Source organism: Lagopus muta, chromosome Z, assembly GCF_023343835.1.
Source record: "Lagopus muta isolate bLagMut1 chromosome Z, bLagMut1 primary, whole genome shotgun sequence".
In the NCBI taxonomy this organism is placed as follows: Eukaryota; Metazoa; Chordata; class Aves; order Galliformes; family Phasianidae; genus Lagopus; species Lagopus muta.
Window position 1 is genome coordinate 53726473 of NC_064472.1, and position 22017 is coordinate 53748489.

At 43.0% G+C, this 22017-nt stretch overlaps 1 protein-coding gene across 1 annotated transcript; it reads right to left on the minus strand.

Moving 5' to 3' along the window:
* Window positions 1–6425: 6425 nt before the first annotated feature.
* PHAX (phosphorylated adaptor for RNA export) lies at window positions 6426–15507 on the minus strand. Its single transcript, XM_048932306.1, has 5 exons — window positions 15334–15507; window positions 13286–13905; window positions 11692–11812; window positions 9890–9973; window positions 6426–7338 (listed from the first exon to the last, which is right to left on the minus strand). The coding sequence occupies exons 1-5, from the start codon at window positions 15436–15438 to the stop codon at window positions 7069–7071; spliced, it is 1200 nt and encodes a 399-aa protein (XP_048788263.1). The 5' UTR covers window positions 15439–15507; the 3' UTR covers window positions 6426–7068.
* Window positions 15508–22017: the final 6510 nt, after the last annotated feature.

Here is a 22017-nt window from a genome sequence, read left to right on the forward strand (position 1 = left end):
GAAACAACAAAGTACGAAACACCCACAATTTAATTTCCTGAAGAAATATAAAAACCATCATTTTTTTTTAATTTTTATTTTTTTTACATTTGAGGCACACAAGGGAAGAAGCCAGCCCATTGTTTTGTGATTATTATGTATACAAAACTAAATTAGTAATAATGGTAGAAAATCTTCAAAGCCCTTCTGCTGATTTGTTTCCATGGCAATTCTGAATTTTTGTTACCAACAGCCTTGAAGCCATCTTCTGTCCATTGGGTTTCATGAAGTCTGCCACAAAACAGAACATGAAAATAGAGTTAATTGGAATGAAATGCCTTTTGTAGAGAGTAAACTAAAATAAAGCTTCAGTATATCCCATTTTAAAAGTCAGTTATATGGTATCTAAATGAACATCGCAGTAAAACCTTTATTGTACCGCCTACCTGTCAAACAGATATCCAGGATATTAAAAACTTTTGGAAATATTCAACACCTCAGAGAATAACATTTTTGTTCTTATGATTTCCCCCTTGCTGTGCTCCAGCTTTAAACTGCATTTCCACAGTGAGGAACCGTAAGAGAATCACAATAGAAAATTAAAAAGCGTTTCCTCTTGTGTATATCTGGTTTGGACTGATAGCATGATAGGGCAGGTTTTCAGGTTGCTGTGGCCAATTGCTGTCATTTGTGGAGCTCATTGTATATGTTTTTTTTTGCTGAAGATTACTTTTCATTTAGATCTGCAGCACGTATTTTCTCTCATAGCCCTTCAGAATCATTTTGCACTATCTAATTTTCTTTTGTGGGCTGCCAGTGACTGTAGATCCCAAATTCTTCCTTCAGAAAAAAACCTACTTCACTGTATTATGTTTGGGAACACTTTATCCCCACTACAAAGGAGTTAGCGACAAAGCAAAATGATTTGCACAGTTTTCAGAAGCCGATGCTGCATAACTGCACATTTGATGTAGATCTTTCAGAAAGGTGTTTTAATTATGTTTGATTTAGACAGGGAAGTAGGAATACTGCTTAAACAAGAAAATTCAAAGTGAATCTGACAGATACTTTGTGAAGGGTAAGAAGGAACAGTGAATGGTATCACTTTTAGAAAGTTCAGGAAGAAGGGGAGAAAGCGACCAGGAGACAGCAAGGGACTAGGCTGACACCATTCTCTTCTCCATCTGCATGTACATTTGATTTTCCATCACAATCTCAAGTTCAAAATACTTTGGTTTCCTATATGAAGAATAGCAAGGCAACTTTAAGTTACTTTTTTTCTTCTTTTCACTTTTGTCCATACAAAAAAAAATAGCCCATGAAACAGTTTGATTAATGTCATAAGCACTTTAAACCTTACAGACCATTCCAGCTTGGTTACATGGGCAGGAAAGGAAGTCAGTTTTCTCCTGTAGGCAAGAACATCAGAGGTGGTTGGTATGTAGAAAAATTTAATTGTATGGGTGATATCAGCAAGTAACACTGCAGATTATCTTTTCTGCCTCTTGTATTGGGTAAGAACATGGAAACAAATCAAAGGATCTTATCTGTAAGTATACCTAGCTTTGTGGCTGGTGGCTTTTTGACAACCAAATGACCTATATGGCACCAGCTTTGTGGGCACTGGTGGGGGTTCAGGGCTCATTGGGAGGGCTTTAAACTGATCTGAAGGGGGATGGAGGGAATAATGAGCCTTCCCATGACAATGTGTGGGATGGCATAGCTAGATTAGAGGAACAAGGAATTAGTAGGGGCCTTGAAAGACATGCTTTTGAGAGGTGTTGGCAATACTGCAACATATATGAAATTGTATGATGATGAGTCAGTGGCTGCTGGAGCTATAGCAGAAGAGAGTGGGGAAAATCAAGTGAAATATTTAAAAAGAATTATAGTGTTATCCTTTAACGAGGTGACAAGACCAGCTTCCCAGCTGAAGTGCCTCTATAGCAATGCACACAGTCTGGAAAACAAACAGGCGCCTGGAAGATACTATGCTACTAGAAAGCCATGATATATTGTCTTCACTAAAACCTGGCAGTGGGATGATTCCCGTGACTGGAGTGTGGCTATTGGCAGCTGCAGCTGTTCATAAGGGACAGATGAGGAAGGAGTGAAGGAGGTGTTGCCCTCTACAGCAGAGGTTGGTCATGTCTTTTGAATCCCACACTTAAGATATTTATTAACATTAATAGGATCACCTCTGAGTCTTCTTTTTTCAAGGCTGAACAGTCCCAGTTCACTCAGCCTTTCCTCATAGGGAAGATGCTCCAGGCCCTTCGTCATCTTTGTGGCCCTCTGCTAGACTTTTTCCAGGAGATCCCTGTCTGTTTTGTACTAGGGAGCCCAGGACTGGACACAGTACTTCAGGTGATACCTCACCAGGGCAGAGTAGAGGGGGAGAATTACCTAGAAACCTGCTGGCCGTGATGCTGTTAATGCACCCCAAGATCCCATTGGCCTTCTTGGCCACCAGGGCAAACACCAAAGCTGGCTCATGGCCAACCTGTTATCCACCAGGACCTACAGTTCCTTCTCTGCAGAGCTCTCCTCCAGCAAGTCATGTCCCAACCTGTACTGATACTTGTGGCTATTCCTTCCCAGGTGCAAGACTCTACACTTGCTTTTGTTAAAAAGCACCTCACCTGGTTTATTGCTGGCTAACTCTCCAGTCTATTCAGGTCTTGCTGAACAAAAGCTGGACACGAGCCAGCAATGTGCCCCTGCAGCCCAGAAAGCCAACCATATCCTGGACTACATCAAATGAAGAGCAGCCAGCAGGGTGAGGGAGGTAACCCTGCTGCTCTGCTTTGCTCTGCACTAGTGAGGCCTCACCTGGAGTACTGCGTCCTGATGTAGAGTTCTCAGTACAGGAAACACAGACCTAATGGAATGCATCTTAAGGAGGAATGCAAATGATTCAAGGGATGGAGCGCCTGTCCTATGAGAACAGGCTGAGAGAACTGGGGCTGTTCAGCCCAGAGAAGAGACCTGAGGACTCTGAGTCTGAGGAGACCTGATAGTGGCCTTTCAGTATCTAAAGGGGGGCTACAGGAAAGTAGGAGACAGACTGTTTAGCAGGGTCCATGGTGGCAGAAAAACAGAAACGGCTTCAAGCTTAAAGAGGGTAGATTTAGATAAGATAGGAGGAAAAAGTCTTCTACAGTGAGGGTGGTATGGCACTGGAACAGATTATCTAGAGATGTGGATGCCCCCTCCTGAGACTTTCAAGGTAAGGCTGATCAGGACCTGGGCAACCTTATTTAGCTGCACATGTCTCTGTCCATTGCAGGAGATTTAGCCTACATGACCTTTAAAGGTTCCTTCCAACTCTATGGATTCTTTGATTGCTTGAAGCATTCCTTTTTAATTTTTATTGGGGGCTTTTTCTTTCTTCATGCAAAAGTCTTTCCTACACCTCCAAAAACAAACTGCCTGCCAGTGCTCCAGTATGTACTCCAGCAAGTTCTGCATGCTGAATAAAGGAATACCAGTGCTGAAAGGTTGCCGGTGCAAAGCTCAGACAGTGGCAGCAGGAGACTTGCAAAGTAGTAACCATAAATACCTTTTTGGAAAAGGCATTTGGAAAAACTGGCAAACAAGTGAACAAATACCAAACTTGTAGAAGAAATGAAAAATTTAGGAAGCAGATTACAAAGTGCTGTTTCTGGAAAAAATTTTACTTTTCAAAGATATGATGTGCCAAAGAAGAATGCTGATATGCTAACTCACAAACAAGCTTTCAAGATAAGAAATATCTTTCAGGGGAAATTTTTTCAAGATAAGAAACATTTTTCTGCATTTATTTAATGATAAATTAAAACAAAACAAAACAAAACAGAAGAAACAAAACTAAAAAAAAAGAGAATGTTTCCATTCAAGCCAAAAGTTGTGGCTTAGCATCTTGAATACCTAATTTGTGTGTTATGATTTCAGACATGTATTTGTCATTTCCACTGGTTACCAGCATTCAGGTCCAGGTATGATTGTAGAATTGTTCTCTTGTTGGGCAACACTCCCAGCTTTGAAAAACTGCCATCTACCAATTTTGCAAATAAGGAGGTGAGAAAGCTTCAACTTTCCTTTCTAAATACTGGGAAACTTTTTTTTTCCTGCAAGACTTCTCTAAGGCCTGGTGAGCCACACAGGAGACAGGATGCAGCAGATTCAAATGACAGCGTATTTCCCCCATTTGCCACTGTCAGCTTCTGACATGACACAGATGGTTTTGTGTATTCCCACTATAGAGGACAGCATCTGTCCTGGTAGAAAAGCTGATGGTGAGTCACATGCCATAATGAAAACTTCCCAAGAAAACCATTAATCCTTACATTTGCATTTTAGTCTGTGAAGTGCTTGCTCCTAAAAATCCTAAACAGCCAGGAACATCAGGTTTACACAAAACACAGTCCTGTTTGGTTAAAATCAAACCAGAGAAAGAACCACGATCTCTGCAAGCAGCAGCCCAGGACAGGATAAACAAAAATATGTGAAATCAAGAGAGAAAAACACTCAAAGACACTTATATTTCTAGTTCCTGCAGTAGTTTCAGTGGAAGAAAACATAGCAGGGAAGAATGTTGACTTCAGATATCAAATCTGACTCAAATCTCCGGGTTCCTCAACTCCAGGACTGCCCATGCTCAGCCCAAAGGTTGCTGAAGCCAAACTCCTCCAGAAAAGGCTGCAGAGGGACAACACAGCCGCAGGACTGCCTGGAGCAGCCAACACCTGACTCCACACGCTACGCTGACATGTAACTGTTCCCTCTTAATGCATTCTCTTTGATTCCCATGGATGAAAAAAGAACGAAGACTGGATGCTCAAATATTTTAAACACATGTCCTTTTGAAACGAACAGTGAAAGCCAAAGATGAGAGAGAAAACGAGGCAGACAAAGAAGGAATTGATGCTCTGTGTCATTCTTCCCTTGAAGAGATGACTTCATACACTGTTTCAATAATCCTTACCTAGGAAACGAATGCTAAAAATATTAACACTTAAAAAAAAAATACAGTCCTTATTAACATAAAATTATCTAATAATGGGAAAAAAAAACAACCCAACAAATAAATAGAAACCTTAACCCACAAAAATTAGTGTTCCGTATACCAATTTTTGGAAGACATTCCCAAGCAATCATAAAAAACTACGACCGTACTGTCTCAAACTAATCAAGTACTGTGCATGACTTATCATTTTAGTACACTTATCATTACAGCTGTATTAGAAAAGTTAATGAGTAAATCAAATACTACTACTTTGTTGACAGCCTGTTTCCAGCAAAAGCACCTGATGAGTAACAGCAAGCTCAGACACATGAACAGAAAAATGCAGAACTCCTAGATAAATTTAAAAGCACATAATGGAACGCACTGTTCCTTGTATTTCTCAAGATATTTTGTCCTTTAAATACCAGCTCTTGACAGTATTAAAAATTCATTATGTGTTTCAGTGACACACCTTGCCTCTGAAATCCCTGAACTCCCAGAAGAGGAAAGTTTATGGATATGTTGGTTTTAGAAGTCAATTAATCCATTAAGAACACCAAAATATTGAACGTTAGTTGATTTTCTTTCTGATGACCAGCTGTGCTTTGGAAAAAAACAAAACACCAGGTTGGGTTGTAGCTAAACAGTGCTGCATGGAGATGGGGACAAGTCTGCTTTTCATGTTGTTCTATCAGCAAGGGGGTTTGCAGTGTTCAGGGGAGCCAGGATGGCTGGCTCAGACTGGCCAAAGGGACATTCCATACCATGTAACACCATGCAGAACTGCAAAAATGGGGAAGCTGGCTGGGACGAGGGGTAGGGATGGGGACAGCTGCTGCTTGGTGGGGCCTGGATGGGCATCAGCTAGTGGGTGGCAATTGTGTTGTGCATCATTTGAATTGAAAAGATACACATTATTATAATTACTACTATTTGCCCTTAGTTTTCTGTCCTAGTATGTTACATTTATCTCAACCCATGAGTTTTACCTTTCTTTTTTTGTCTCCTCCGATTCTCTCCCCAGTTCCTCTGGACACGGCAGTCAGAAAACATCTGTGTGGTACTTCACTGTCTGCCCGCTTAAATCACAACAGTATTTTATACTGCAAAATAACGTGTCTATTCACAGAAATCACAACTCCATAGTGACAAAGTAAACATACACATATCAAAGTCACAAACTTTCTTCAGTTACAACCAAAACATTATACTCGAACTACAAAAGGTCTTTTGTGTCAAGTAGAAGTTATCTTTTGCACATCTTGTTTTCTTAAAATTCAGCAAACATAAACTTTATAATTCCTGCAAGCTGCACGTTACTTCATTCTACCACAGGAAAAAGCTTGGAAACAAGAATTGCAACGTTTATACCTGCAAGTAAGGTATAAAGACACTCAAAGTAAATACATTAATACAATCTCTCTAATTGGAAAGAACTGTATTTTAGAACACAGAGATGTGTAATTTGTGTATGTTTATTCATAGAAAAAGTTTAAGTAGAATAACTAGGACGCTCAAACCACTATCATTAAATGGAATAAACTGCAGAAATTTAAAACATACATTGCTCAGCAGTACCTATTTACAAGATTGTTCTTCTAAGATTGCCAACATTAAAATGCAGTTAATTTCACAAACTGATCTCATTTAACCACAAAACATCGCTATTCTTGTCAGCACACTGTCAAAATAACATTACATAATCTTTTACATCAAGAGTAACTTTTCTGTTACTGTGTTTCTGTTCAAGTGTAATCAGGAACATCCCCTACTTAATGGCAACTTTTGTCAGCTTCAGCAGGTCAAGCTGGATTTCTTTTGTTAGAGCTGTTAATTACTAAAATTAACATGTGGCTAAAACAGCTTTTCTACAGAACACTGATGCAGAACTCTTATCAAGAGAAATCTTATCAATTTTTGAGGACTCAGCAAACAAATAAGACAGTTAACATCTTTCATGGTGTTAAGCTTAGCTATGAACTATGTCATTTTCTTCTTTATCAAATATTTCCCATGTTTCTGCAATTCATGAAAACAAGAAGTTATGGTATAATTTTAAGTTTGTTTAGTATGTTTTATAGAGACTTTGTTATCATTACTATCTAAAAGATCTCCAAATCATGAGCATTATCAATTTCTATAATATCTTCAGGTTCCATCTTGGCTTCATGATGCCCATCCTGCAAATCATCCAGAGAAGCCAGAGCTTCGTTTGTGTCACTGGCAAAAGTCTCACGAGACGCATCATCATATTCTTGCAGGTTAAGCCCTTTAATGGCTTTTTTCATCTTCTTTCCTAGAATTTGTATTCTTCTCTTCTTAGCAGCTTTTTTGTTTTCATATTCCTTTTGGTTTTCCAGGTAGAATATTTCCTTGAATGAAAGTAAATGAAAAAAAAAACACATTAATTTCCTGAAGAAAACATCAAACAAAAATCCTTTTAACTTCTAATTCTGCTCAACAGTAATGAACATTCACACTACTCAGGGTAGGAGTACAGATTGCACTTATTTTGATTTGAAAGTACCATGAAAGCAACACTAAATTTTTCATTCCAAGCGTGCAGATGACACAAAACTGGGAGTGGTTGATATACCAGTGCCATGCTGGTGCCATGCAAAGGGATTTCAGCAGTCTGAAGAAACAGACTGACAGCAATTTCATAAAACCACAGAATCACAGCGTTGGAAAGGACATAGGATCTAGAAGATCACCTAGTCCAACCATCCTCCCATTACTAATATAAGCTATTAAGCCATATCTCTTAGCTCCTCATCCAGACTTCATCTCACAGAGTTCAAAAAGAAATGCGAAGTTTAGATGTTGCACTAAAGGACATGGTCGAGTGAGAAAATACCGGTGGTAGGTGGAAAGCTGGACTGGATGATCTTGAAGGTCTTTTCCAACCTTAGCAACTGTGACTCTACATCTGCGGACGAATGACACAAGGACATACTTGTGGCCAACCGCCCAGAAAATACAGCAGCAGAAAAGGACCAGGAGGGCCTGGCAGACATAAAGGTGAACAAGAAACCAATAGTGCACCCTTGCCACAAAGAAGGACAATAATGTTCTGAGCTGCCCGCGGCAAATACTGCCAGCAGGTGCAGGGAAATGAACCCTTCCCCCTCCTCAGGGCTGGAAAGACCACACCTCAGGTAGCGCATCCAGTTCTGGGCTCCCCAGTATTGAAGAATACAGACTGGAGAGACTACCATGAGGGGCCACTAAATATAGGCTTGGAGAATATAAGGCTCAAGGAGGGGTCTTATGTACAAATGCCTGAAGGGAGAGTACAAATAAACAAAGAGTCAGGCTCTACTCTGTGGTACTCAGAGAAAGGATAAGAGGCTATGAGCACAAAGACAGAGGTTCCCTCTGAACACTGGCTGACACTTTTTGACTGTGACACTGACTGAGCACGGCAGAGATATCTCCCACAGTTGTTTCAAGAAATGGAAATCCCACCAATCAGAAGCCATCTTGACATGCTCTTGGCAATCTCTTCTAGTGGAGCCCTGCTTGAGCAGGTGGGCTGGACCAAAGGACTTGCAAAGGTTTCTGTTGACCTACACTACTCTTGATTTTTCAAAGAAAATCTTTTATATCAAGATGAAAGAAAACAACTAAAGGTAACCTACAGTGAAATCTTAAGCAAAAGGTTCTATTGCCCTTCAACAAAACTCTTCCTCAAAAATGAAACTGGAGGCCACATCTCTACAGCAAAACCTTTCTGAACCCCAGTAACATTTTCACTCCTATAAAGCAAACTCTAAGAAGCTTTCTCCTTATTTTAAAGGCGGAAAAGATCATGCAGATTAACTAAATGCAGCTACATGCCTTATTTCCATTTTTTTTTTTAATGAAAATCAAAGTTTCACACAAAAAACGTTAATGCTTTTTTCACTCCAAGAGATGCAAGTCCAATGCTAAGTACACAGATGTGCGAGCGTGTTGTACACGACAACCTCTGCAATGACAAGATTACACATTTTTTCTATCAAACTGTGTATCAAACATCAGTCAGTTTCATTGAGAACGAAATGCTGCCTCATTAAATGCTTGACAAAAATCAGCAAGAGAATAACAAGGCACACAGTCACAAAGGCATGGATGAGGTGGCTGCACAGTACATTTTACATGAAAGTGAGATAAAATGATCAAACTCACAACTTTTTGCAACCATTGTACGCTATGGAATGTTGTACTTGTTTTTTTTGTTACTGTTGTTTTTTTTTTTTTTTTTTTTTTTTTTTTTTAAATATGTGACAGACAATCCCAGATTGAACTAATTCATCTCTAATTCCCAGTACAAAATGGTGGGCTAACATATCAAGTGAGCTGAAAAAGCAAAACAGCTTTAAAAGAATTTAAAAAAAGACATTTCAGACTATATAAAAAACCGTGAAAGGCAAGGCAGTAATATTTACAAGATCATTAATCTAGGATGGCAAGCACATTAGGCCAGTGAGCAATTACGACTAGATTCAGACAATAATCTGGCAAAAGGGAAAGTATATAGCTTCAGCTGTAGCACCAGACAATAAGACAAGAATACTCTACTAAGAGCACACTATTAAATTATTGTATAATTAAGCGATGTCCAAATAGAAATACAGCTGTAAATAACATTACTGTAAGGTATACAGAATTATGAAAAACTCAGTATGCAACTCTTCAGACGCCACAGTTTTCTCATCTGTTTTTTGTCCCTGGCAATACATAAATGGTGCTATTTTAGCCACCTGCCAATGCAGTGTGTGAACTGTTATTTGCTTGTACTTTGAATATGAAAAGCACATTTCTGTGGAATAATAAACTTGCTAGAAGTCTTGAGGGGAATTCAGACATAAGCTTTCTAGCAGAAAAAAAACCTCCACAAAATTAACTTTGGACAATCACGTGCACTCTTAGCAATTTTACCTTGATTTGTTCTTCTTTGATACTGGGAGTATTCTTGAGCAGATTTAAATAAACACCCCCTGGTGTTCTTCTCCTTGTACCGTTCTTAACAGAGAAAGAAAAAATTTGCAACGTTAGCAAAATTAAAATATAACTGTTGATACAAGAAGGGTATAAAATACAATGCTTTCTATTAAGATTGAATTCAAAAAGCAAAGTTCTGCTGTTCTAGCTGTTACGTAACCACAACCCTTTTTTTTAATTGCTGTTTACGGCTGATATAGTCAACAACCAGCTTCCTACATTTGGACAGAAATATCAGCTGTTCATAGCTAAATCTAATTTTGACAGTGAAAAAACAAAGTACTTATGCATTTCAGATACTCTCACAGCCACCTGCAACAACACATATAACACATATACATTAGGTTAGATATTCAGAACATTATTAACAAGAAAGCCTAGTAAAATTTCAAGAATTAATCTCATAAAATTCTGTGAAATCTCATTTGTTTGTCTGCAGGATCTTGCATTACTCCCAAGGCAAAAGTTTCTCCCTGTAACATGTTAGTTCCATGCTCCACATCTACTTCAGTAGATTTCAAATTAACAACAGTGAAGTACCATGCTGGTGCATGAACAGACACAGCTTTGAAGCCTCTGTAAATTATAAACACTAGCTACCAGAATATTTTACAATTACCATTCACAGTACATAAAGTTGAACTGTTACTCCAATGCCCCGATACTCTATTAAAGGCAAGCTTTTCTACTAAATAGCAAACAATACAATTCAGAAGTTTAAGAACAGGGAAGCTCAATTTGTATATCTTTCTTGAAAGAGCAGACACCACAAATTTTTATTATACTAGTAGCACAAAATCTCAATTAAAAAACCAGTACACTGCATCTACCCTTCAAATGGTATACGCTGATCTGCAGGCAAAGGTGCCACTAGGAGTTGTACATTTTCATCTTCTCAGTGAATACTTTTTGATTATAATTTGAATCCCTCATAAAAACACACTGCTTTTAAGAGAAGTCACTGGCTAGAAAACTTACCTCCTGCCTTGCAACCACAAAAGTTAAAAAAGCACTTAATTAACTTTCACCTCACAGCTCACTATTTAACAAAAACACACACACAAACTGATAACTTGATCATTATGTATAGAATTTTTACCATGACGTGTAAAAGAAATCTGCCCTCAGTTCTGCACTGCTGGTATTCAGGTCTTATAATAAAGCTAAGAGATTCCCTATTGAGAGTTATGTTTTGGAAGTGACATTAGGAATGCCTGCAAGATACCATGTTGACCTCTGATTGTATGGTGATTAACCTAAATAGCTCAGTGCTGCTATCTAGAACAACCACTGGACTTAACAGAGTAATCTCCCAGAAGCTTCATCCCAGAAGTACCAGCTTTTATTCAAGATTTAGAATGTCTTAAGGTCGTGAGGGAAACATCCCAAGGTAAGGCACGTAATTGTTATGCTATCACCGCAAATCAGATACTGATTTGAGGACAAGAAGAGGAGTAACTTCCAGACCCATTCATCTCATTGATTACTCAAACTCTGCTAGAGGGTTATGCTACCATTTATTGCTAATTGACTTTCATTGCTCAGACAAAAGATACACTTCCCAAGGAAAGATTGTATAAAAAACAAAACAAAACACAAAATAAAACAAACAAACAAAAAAAGCATGGAATCTAGAAGAACCTGTCAAATGTGAAAGCTATGTAATAGAATTACACAAACATTCTGCAAACAAAAAAGTATCCCCTCCACCCCCTGCCACAATATCACATTTTTCTTACCACTATGAACAGTCCACCATTTTGTTCCACTTCAGCAGTTTCCATGAGCAGCTCAATAGATTTTCTCTTTCCAATTATTTTCACTACTCGAGCAATCAAATCTTTCTTTGGTTCACAAAGCCTTGAGGAGGCGGGGGGGAAACAAACACATTCAGTCTGTAGAATTTCAAGTAAAATCAATCACAGCACTTCCATAATGAGCAATTCATTCTATGTGATACAGAACTATGCTATTAATAATGAGTTTCTACACTTAAATGTTTTTCAGTGGCTTCTTAAATCTCAATTTTACAGTATTGAACTTCTGAAGGACAGTGATATCTAAAGCATGCATTCATGTTAAAAGTTTGTCTGAACAAAAATGCTTTGAGTAGCTGTTTTCCCTCTACTAATTAGTGAAAAGTTAAACTATATCAGAAACTTCAAAGCCCTACATAAACCTCTGAAGCAAGAGGATGAAAGTCTGCCATATGATAAAACAGCTACATATTAAAGGAGCGTAACACTGAACTGTAGCTAAGAGTTTGAATACAAAGTCAGCAGTCAGCTTACACAGCATCTATTTGCTCGGCCAGCATCTCTACTCCACTGGAAAAAAAGTATAAGCCCACAGATAAAAAACTGTGTAGAGCAAGAGTCATGTTCGATTTTTTTTTTTTGTCCTTAAATGGCAAAGCTGATGATGCACAGTTCCAAGCACTATAGCAGAGTGGTTTTAAATCCAAGGGGGGAGGTGGGGCAAGGGGGAAGCAGAGGAGAGCAACATACTGCATGAACTACAAACATTTATTGAAGACCACCACATATTCAAGTGCTTTAAGTGATATTACCATGCTACAAAATTACTCACACTACAACAGCTATAACAATAGAAGCTGCTTGACCTACTATAGGGAACCTGCTTTATCAAGGGGCTGAACTCGAACTGCAAAGGTCCCTTCCAATACCAATGATTCTGTGCGCAACTCAAGCTTGGTAGCTCTAACACTGGCTGGCACAGAACTGCAGCAAAGCTTCATAATATTGTCTCGCTTTCAGTGCTAGCATCTAGTAATCTTAATTTGACCAGCAGTGAAATGTCTCTGAATATAGGATGATCTATGTAAACAACACATGTATTTCAGAAGCAGTGCTCTCAAAAACATTACCCTACTCACGTCAACTAGATTTTCAAAGATTTATAATTTAGCCACATTTCCACAGTGACAACAGCTTATGCAAACTAATTACCAACTTAAAATTTACATCTTTAATCATGGCACAATTCCTCAAATAGCCACTACTAAATATAATTAACAAGAAATAGTATTTTTGATAGCCACCGTTAGAAAAAACCAAGCCATTAAAATCAATCTCTACCTGACTGACTCAGAAAGGAAAAAAAAAGGTTTGACCTTTACGCTTCTAAAAGATACTACATAAAATGCTGCATTTTAATTTCAGGATTTTGGAAATACCCAGAAGGCACTTATTCATGCCTTTTGTAGCCTAGTACAACACATCACAGAGACAGCAAATCAAGGTCTTTTTTTGTGTGCTCCCTTCCATCCATAGTTTACCAATACTTAAGTAGACATACGATTATCTAGCTTACCGGTAAGCAATTTCATCTGCTACTCTTTCCTCCGAATCCTCTTCTGTTATTTCATACCTTCCTTGGTATTTCATTTCTTGTCTTTCACCCAGTCTGTCTTTTACAGATCGCTTTCGTTTGAGAAAGCCTTGTCCATTTTCTTCTTCTGCTGGCAATGTTTTCTTGTCATCATGCATGTATTCATCCAGTTCTTTATCTAAAGTCTCTGCCTCCTTTTGCTGAGCTTCCTTCATCAACTTTTTAGCCAATAAATAATTGTAAGTCTCTGACTGCCTGCTCCTGTCAATACTTCCATCCATCCCTAGAATCCCAAGTTCAGTAGCCACTGCATCCTGATTTTGCTCCTGGAGCACCATACCCCAAATGTTGTTAACTTTCTTACCACCTAGAGCAGTTTGTTTTGCGTGGCTCTGAGTAACTGGAAATGGCTCAGATTTGGCAGGAGGAAAGTTGAAACATTTCTGTCGTTTTCGTTTCCACAGACAGCTATCATCATCAGATTCAGAAAAGCTTTCATCACTTGAATCTACACTCTTGGTTGTCCGATAAGGAACGTCTGGTGCACCTGATGAAAGGCTGCTCTGGAAAGGTCTGCCTGCATTACTGCCATCGTGTGATTTCTGAAATAAAGTAGCAAATGTACATTAACTCAATTACTCACACAAAGAAAGAGAGCCATCAAGTCATGCAAAAAATTTCATTATCTTGAATTTCCTAATCTCAACTAGTGGCATTTTGAGCAGTACTCTGTAAGTATCTCGAAGAGACTAAAAAGGCTACTACAATTACCAGCCCAGACAATGACAAATGTGCACAGTAGTTTTAAGAAAGAAAACTATTACAGCACTTTGGTGAAAGTTCTCATAACAGTAGAGAAATTAAAAGTCTTCTTTGGAGTCTAATCTGTCAGAAAGAGAGTGGGTGCCCAGTGATGCGCACCCACAGCAGTCTTCCCTGAAATTCATGTGAAAGGAAAAACAAACAAAAAAAAGGAACAAAAATTAAAGACAGATGCTACTCGAGACTTTGAAAAGCTAATAGCATCTGGTGATTTTGATTCACTAAGAGCAAGGCATTACCATCTAATGGTAATGCCTCACATTAGAATCAGATTTCCTCTCTGCTTTAAAACAAAGTGCTACTGACTCACTGTGGCCAACAGGGCAAAAACAAAACCCTAAAGGTTTTAAAATGCTTTACAAACAAGTCTTACTGCTCCAAACAACATTCAAGATCTGGCACTTCTCCATCATTCTGACTCGCACACTAAAGAAAAAGCCAAGCCTGCTCAAATCTGCATCACCTGCAGACATCACAGGTTACATAGGCCGGAATTCTGATATTACCATTTCAGGGAACTTATGGCCATGCTGTCTACACCATTCTACAGTAACTCTTTTTTTTTTTTTTAAACGGTTAATTTCATTTTTCCCTGGTTGATTTCTTGTTGTATGCTACCCTAAGATCTTTAAGATCAGACTTTCTTCAACCAGTGGTTAAAAACCGTTTTTAAGTATCTCACCACAGGTATGGCACCGTTTCTTCCCTTCCCTTTAAGGAAGTGAGAGCAGATGAAGTTCAAACATTATAATACATCTTAACATGGAAACTCTTAGACCTCGGGAATAAACAGAACCATAAACAGCAGTTTACGGGTGAGAGCAGTACATTCACAGCACAGCGGTGGTCGTTACCCATCGCTCCCACGTGCGGACGAACGCTTCATCCTCACTGTTCGCCTAAGGCCTGAACCTGGACACCCAGTGTTCTCCTTCCTCACCACATCCGGCTCCTCAGAGCCATGGGAACCAGCCCGCTCCGCCGGGGCCCACGGCACGGCCAGAGGGGCCACGCAGCGGGAAGGGCTCACCCGGCCAGGCCGCACGGCCAGGCCCAACCCACACAGCCCCGGGCCTGGCGCCGCTCTCCGCCGCCAGCAGGCCCCCAGCCGCCCGTTGTGGCCGGGCCTGCAGGGCGCCTCCGGCAGCGGGGACGGGGAGGCCGGGCCCTACCCGGAGCCCGCCTCGCCACAGCCTCCCATCGCTCACCTGCTGCCGCTCCCTGGGGGAGCCGGCGGCGGGCATGTCGGAGTCCGAATCGGAGAGCTCGCCGTCCTCCACATCGCCCTCCATGCGCCGCACCTCCAGTGCCATCGCGGCGCAGCGATCCCCCTACGGCTACTGCGGCGGCGACGGCGGCGGCGGAGGCGGGGCGGGACGCGTCGGGAGCGTCGGCGGGCAGCGCGGGGCGGGGCGAGGGCGCGTTGTGCGCCGCCGCCATCTTGTGCTGTACACTGCCCCCTAGTGGAGCTGCGCACGTTCATCGGCGCCGCGGTGGAGGCGGGGGATGTTGTGGGTGCACAAGATGAACAAACATGCGCAGATCGTGTAGTCCGACTCATACCGTCAGTCGGTCGACCAGGAAGCCCTCTATTACTCAAGCTGCTCAAGTGTTAGAAAACATTCTTTATTCTTGGCGCTGGATGCATGAGGGGATCATAGAATCATAGAATAGCCTCGGTTGAAAAGGACAATGATGATTATCTAGTTTCAGCACCTCTGCTGTGTGCAGGGTGCTTCTGCCTGATCGCGCACATCTGGTACAAAGCACCTCTGCTATATGTGTGATAGGTATGCAAACATTTTCCCAGGCAGAAGATATCAGTAGTTCCCCCAAAATCATTCTCATAGGGTTCCACCTCCTTGTGCATGCTCATGTGGCTTTTTGTGGCAGTGGTCCTGAGGCCCTCTGGATGAAGTTAGTAGCCTTTCTTGCTGGCTGGCTGAACCCAGTCTTCATGCATGCTCAGTTAGCTCCTTGCCTTGGTCACACAAGCTGCTTTCACAGTATCAGCGGATCCAAGCAGAATTTCCATGTCTGCCATTTTGTATAAGGAGGTCAGTACATCATTACGTGGTACAAGGGCACAGATTTTTCCTCTTTTCTAAACCAACTCCAGGGCTATCCATCAATGAGCATTAGCAAACAATGGTATTTCACCATCTTGTATGACAGCCATCAGCCCACCACCAGCATGCTCACTAAACCACATCTCTCAGTGCCCTGCAAGATGACCCAGGGCCATTACTGGCCAGAGTTACTGTGTGACGATGTGGGTTACTTCAGGTGAGTCTAAAAAGCTGCCATGGGTTCAGTACAAAGATAAAAAAATCAGTCTCCAACAGTCTATCTCTGGTTCTTTGATGTGGGCCAATGAATATAAAGTAATACTTTATTTAATAGGTTGATTATCAGAAATTGAGTTCTTTTTGTCTCTATCACAACAGTCTAATCCATGTCAAATCAGGCAGGCAGACTAAATTCAGTGACTCTGGTTATTTTAGCTGTGATTAATGCCAGGTGGATCAATTTAGCTTATACCTTTCTTCAGTAAGAAATATATTTCCTTCAATAATTAACATATACATAGTCCCGCAGCTGTGTTTACAACTGCAATATGCAGACTACTATGTTGCAGGGTAACATTTGGGAATACAGTTAGGCACTGAGACTCCTCATACAGTGGAGAACTAAGCAAAAATCTTTGTTAACACCTGAAGCATGGAGCCACCCAGATCTAGTTAATGAGAACAACTAAACCAAGAGAATTGATTTTACTGCTACGTGACATCATACGCTAGCATTAGGTCTGTCACTGTTTCAACAATATAGAAAATGATAGAGTTATAGAATTACAGAATATCCTGAGTTGGAAGGGACTCTTGGTGGGTATGGTGGTGATGAATTGGTGACTGGACTGGTCTTTTAAAACCTTAATTATTCTAATGATTCTAAAAGATCATGGAATCCAACTCCACACAGTGCTGCAGGTGAGGCCACAAAGCACAGACCACAAGGGGCATACCCTCACCTCACCTGCTGACAGTGCTGGGCCTGCTGCAAACTAGGGTACAGTTGGCCATTTGGGCTCCAGGGCACACTGCTGGCTCATGCTCTGCTTACCATCAGCCAGACAGACATTCCTTTCTGTGGGGCTGCCCTACACTGTTGCATTCCCGATTCTGTATGTACAGCCAGGGTTGCAGATGCCAAGGTACTTGTCCAGCACTGACACAATAAATTATTTAGCAGATAAACGATTTTCTATATATAATTTCCTATTTACTATTTTGGATGGAGTAGAAGAAGACACTAGTTGTTAGGGCTTGGGAAAAATATCAGGGTTGAAGAGCGGATGCCTTGGTTTACTTTTTTTGCTCAGTTCACTCTCAGACTTCTACTGGTGTGAGTGTGAGTGTAGGATCAGGCTGGTGGGACAGAGGACATCACTGGAAACCATGATGGCAGCAGTTGTTTCCTCCGTGCAGCAGGATGCATGAATTCTGCTTGCTGGTGGCTGCATCGGCGCAGCAGGCAGATTGACAAATTGGCAGGAATGTTAATTGCTGAGAAATATAGCTGTGAGAGTAAGATATGGAAGTAGTTTTTCTTACCCATTGGCACGGATACTTATCCATCTCGGTTCCAACAGCTCAGCCTCTTACCTTTCCTGTGCTTCAGGGCCCTTCAGGGATTTACAGAAGGCGACCTCTTATACAGCTGTGGCAGAGGACCACATGCATGCAGATACATCTGATAGAATTGATTTTTAAACCATATTTGCTTTCCCCATTTAGATATCAAACGTCTGGCTGAAGGGCTAACACAAGCGAGTTAAATTTTGTCAAATCTCACAGCATCTGATCAACATAATAAAACAACAGCAAAAGTTTATCTTTTCGGCTAAGCTGCTTTGCATGGCAGCTGACATTTCAAGAAAGGATCCAGGAACGCAAAATCAAAATCTCAGAGAATGTGAACTTGAGAATCTTTTGCTTATTGGCATAAAGAAGCAATCAGTATGGGAAGGTTGAAACGGCGGAGGAGAGAGGTGGAACATACCCTAGTCTGCCTTCATCTAGGAGCAGAAGGAAAGGATGACCTGCAGTTAAATGCCTACAGCTAGCTAAGCAGCCCTCAGATGAATCCTGTCTGGGCCTTCTTGTCTTCTCTGACGTCAGTTTATTTACACCTGCAAGTCACAGTGACTTTTGTTTTCACGCAGAATTATGCCTGAGTGTAGAGAGGATTAAATTAGGAAGAGAAAATAAATAAAACTGGCACCCCCAGATCGGTGCTTTCTCTTGCTAGAAAAAAATAATGACTGCAGATTGTTCAAAATAAACTTGCCAGTCTGCCAGAATATTGCAAAGGTTCCAAGATGAAAATGTAAACATGCTTTTCCTGATATCCATCCTGAACCTCCCTTGGCGCAACTTGCAGCCGTTTCTCTTCGTCCTGTCACCAGCGAGAAGAGCCCAACCCTGCTTTTGCTGCAGTCACCTCTCAGGTATTGGAAGAGAGCAGTAAGGGTGCTGAGAGCACTGGATCTCGTGTGGCACAGTGTTGGGGGTACGGGTGTGCGCGTGAAGGGCAAGTCGTCCCAAAAGATGGACACTGGGAATAAGGCATGCTTCTATGTTTTTATCATTTATTGGAAAAGCGGGTAAACCCCGCTAGAGGGACCGGGGAGGCCGCCTCTTGCAGGGCGGATGAGCGCTCTGGGCGCTGCCGGCCCTCCTCTTCGTGGGGCGCCGGGGCCCTCCAGCCGAGCGCTTTCTGCCCCGGCCGCGAGCGGAGGGGCCCCGGCTGCGGCGCTGCTCGGAGGGACCGGCTGCCTCGGGATCCGGCTCGTCGGCAGGACCCGTGCCGAGGGCCCCGCTGGATGTGCCGGGGAGCTCCTCCGCGTCGGGACCCGCGGAGCAGCTGGCTGGTGTGGCGTCGGGGGTGACGGCCCCATGCAGGTAGGCGGAGGGACCGGATGGTGCCGCGGGGCCGTCTTCGCGCTCCTGGGCAGCGCTGGGGTCCTCGGGCCCGTCCTGCTGCTCTTGGTCGGCGCTGGGGTCTTCGAGGCCCAGCAGCCTCCGGGCCCGCTGGCTGCACCGGCTCTCGATGCTTGTGACGAGAGCGTCGATGAGCGGTGCGGCGATGGGCCCCAGGGCGTGCTCTGTGCACTGCACCAGGATGTCCCTGTCCGGCCCCACCTGGCACAGGAATGCCAGGATCATGCTTTTCAGCCACTTGATCTTCCACCAGCGCATCTCCCCGTGGTGGTGTAACTCCTGCTCCAGCCAGGGCAGCACTGGGTCGAGGATGTCTGCTTGGGCCCTGAAAAGTGCTGCCCAGACCTCTGGCAGGAGGCCACCCACTCTCTCCTGCTCCGCAGCCATGGGCTCAGGGGATGGTGGTGCAGACAGTGGAGCAGATGCTGCAGTGCCGCTGAGGCCGGTGGTGGTGCCGAAGCCGATGGGCACTGGCACTGCAGGCGGGGCAACAATGCATTCCACGTACTCATTGTCTCCCCGCACGGAGACCCGGATGGTGTTCATGGCCGTCCTGCACAGTGGGCAGCTGTCCTTCAGCCTCGCCCACCGCTGGATGCAGCCGAGGCAGAACATGTGATTGCATGGAGTGGCGTAGGCGACGTCCTGTCGCACATCGCGGCAGATGGAGCACGTCCATGCCTCTTCTGTGGCCATGGCTTTCTCGCTGCAGTGGGCTGGGAGAACTGAGGATGACAAGTTGTTCTCCTTTGCCGGAGCCGCAGCGGTAGTGTTGCACTCTGCGAGAGGAAGAGAGGTCACAGTCACTCACTGTGCCAGGCTGTGAAAGCCATCGGCAGACCCTTAGCAGGAAACCCTCCCTGCTGGCACAGGGCCAGGCTCCCCGCAGCTGCCCTGAAGGAGCCCACCTGTCCCAGCACCACTCACCTCCGCTGCTGCGGGTGCGCTCCGTAGGGGCCCTGGCTGCCTGCACTAGGCAGGGCCAGGGAAACAGAAGCGATGCTGCGGGGTCAGGCACTGAGATGCTGCAAGCAGCCCCAGGTGTGACCCAGCACAGCACAACCAAAACCTTGCTCGACCTCCAAGCCTCGCAGAGTTGCTCAGCACGGTCCAGGAACGAGCCAGACTGAGCTGGGCGCGGCCAGCACCCCACTATGAGCAGTGAGGGCTAAGCAGTCACAATCCGTCGCCCGATAATGTCACAGCCCGTTGCTTGGGGACGTCACCATGGGCCGTCCGCCCCCACTGCCCCCACCCATGTTTGAGATTTTGCCCCTTTTCCCTGTTTCTCATTTCCTGTATCTTGCCCTTCATTCCTGTCCACCATTTATGCCTCACATTTGACATTAATGCGCAGGTCTTTCTTTTGCTCTGATTAAACCAACTCTAACTGTTCATTTGTTTCCTCTGTTTCTTCAGTATTAGCCTGTAGATTTTTCACTACTGTGTTGCGTAGAAATTGGGTTTGGCCTTCCCCTCGTCTTGCTTCAGGATTGCCTTTTCAAACTTTCCCTCATTACTCTTCTGTCAGCATTCTCCTTTCTAGGTGCTTTCCTGGAATATCTTCCATTATCAGCTTCTGAATGAGTGCTGCATCCCACATGTGGGGAGTGGGTGCAAGTAAGATTCATGAACTCCTTTGGGACGGCTCAAGGTGAAATAATGCCCACGGTCCATATATATGTGTCTAGTGTAGTGTGAAATTTACACAGAACAGCTGTTCTGTTTTTGTTGGCCCTCACAATTATTTCTACTTAAGATTTGCAGTTTTATGGGAAATCAAGGTCAGCTTGAGTTACTTCACAACTTTTGGGAAACCTTGTCTTAGCAACATTAGGAGGAAAGAGTTTAGGGGGGAATGGTAGGTTGGGGGCGTGGAGAGAGATCACCAGTCCTGGATCCAATATCTGATCTGCCAGTGCGGGTGTCAGGGGGAAAGGACCTCCCCCTTGACTGGTACATGTCCTGTGCCTGGACTTCCTGAGCCTTCTCTTGTCACAGTTCCAGGACTGGTTGAGACACCATCAAATTGAGAGAAGTGACATCAGGCACTCTCCTGTGGCAAAGACCTTAAAGGATCATCTTTAAGGAAAAGACTGTGGAGATCATCAAGTCCAATTGCAACCTAACCATACTACCCTAACTAACAACCCTCTGCTAAATCATGTCCCTGAGCACCACATCCAAACAGTTTTTAATCATATCCAGGGATGGTGACTCAACTACCTCCCTCGGGAGCCTATTCCAATGCTTAACAACCCTTTCTGTAAAGAAGTTTTCCCTGATATCCATCCTAAACCTCTCCTGGCTCAACTTAAGGCCATTTCCCCTCGTGCTGTCACCTGTCACCAGTGAGAAGAGACCAGCCCCGCTCTCACTGTAAGCACCTCTCAGATATTGGAAGAGAGCAATAAGATCTCCCCTCAGCCTCTTCTTCCCCAGACTAAACAACCCTAGAACCTTCCGTCTCTCCTCATAGGCCATATTCTTGAAGCCCTTCACAAGCCTCGTTGCCCTTTTTTGGACCTGTTCCAGCGCCTCAATGTATTGCTCAACACTTTCTGTATTGAGGTGCCCAAAATTGAACACAGTGCTCGAGGAGGGGCCTCACCAGTGCTGAGTACAAGGCAGGATGACTTCCCTAGTCCTGCTCACCACACTATTCCTGATACAAGCCAGGATGCCATTGGCCTTCTTGGCCACCTGGGCACACTGCTGGCTCATATTCAGCTGACTGTCAGTCATTACTGTCCATCAGTTCTGGACTTGCTTTTAATTTTTTAATGGAAAAAATTGAGTCAAGTCCTATCGCTTTTGTTGTGTGGATGAAGCAAACCATGAGTGATGAAAGTACCTTTAGATAACAAGATAAATATGTAAATATTTCAA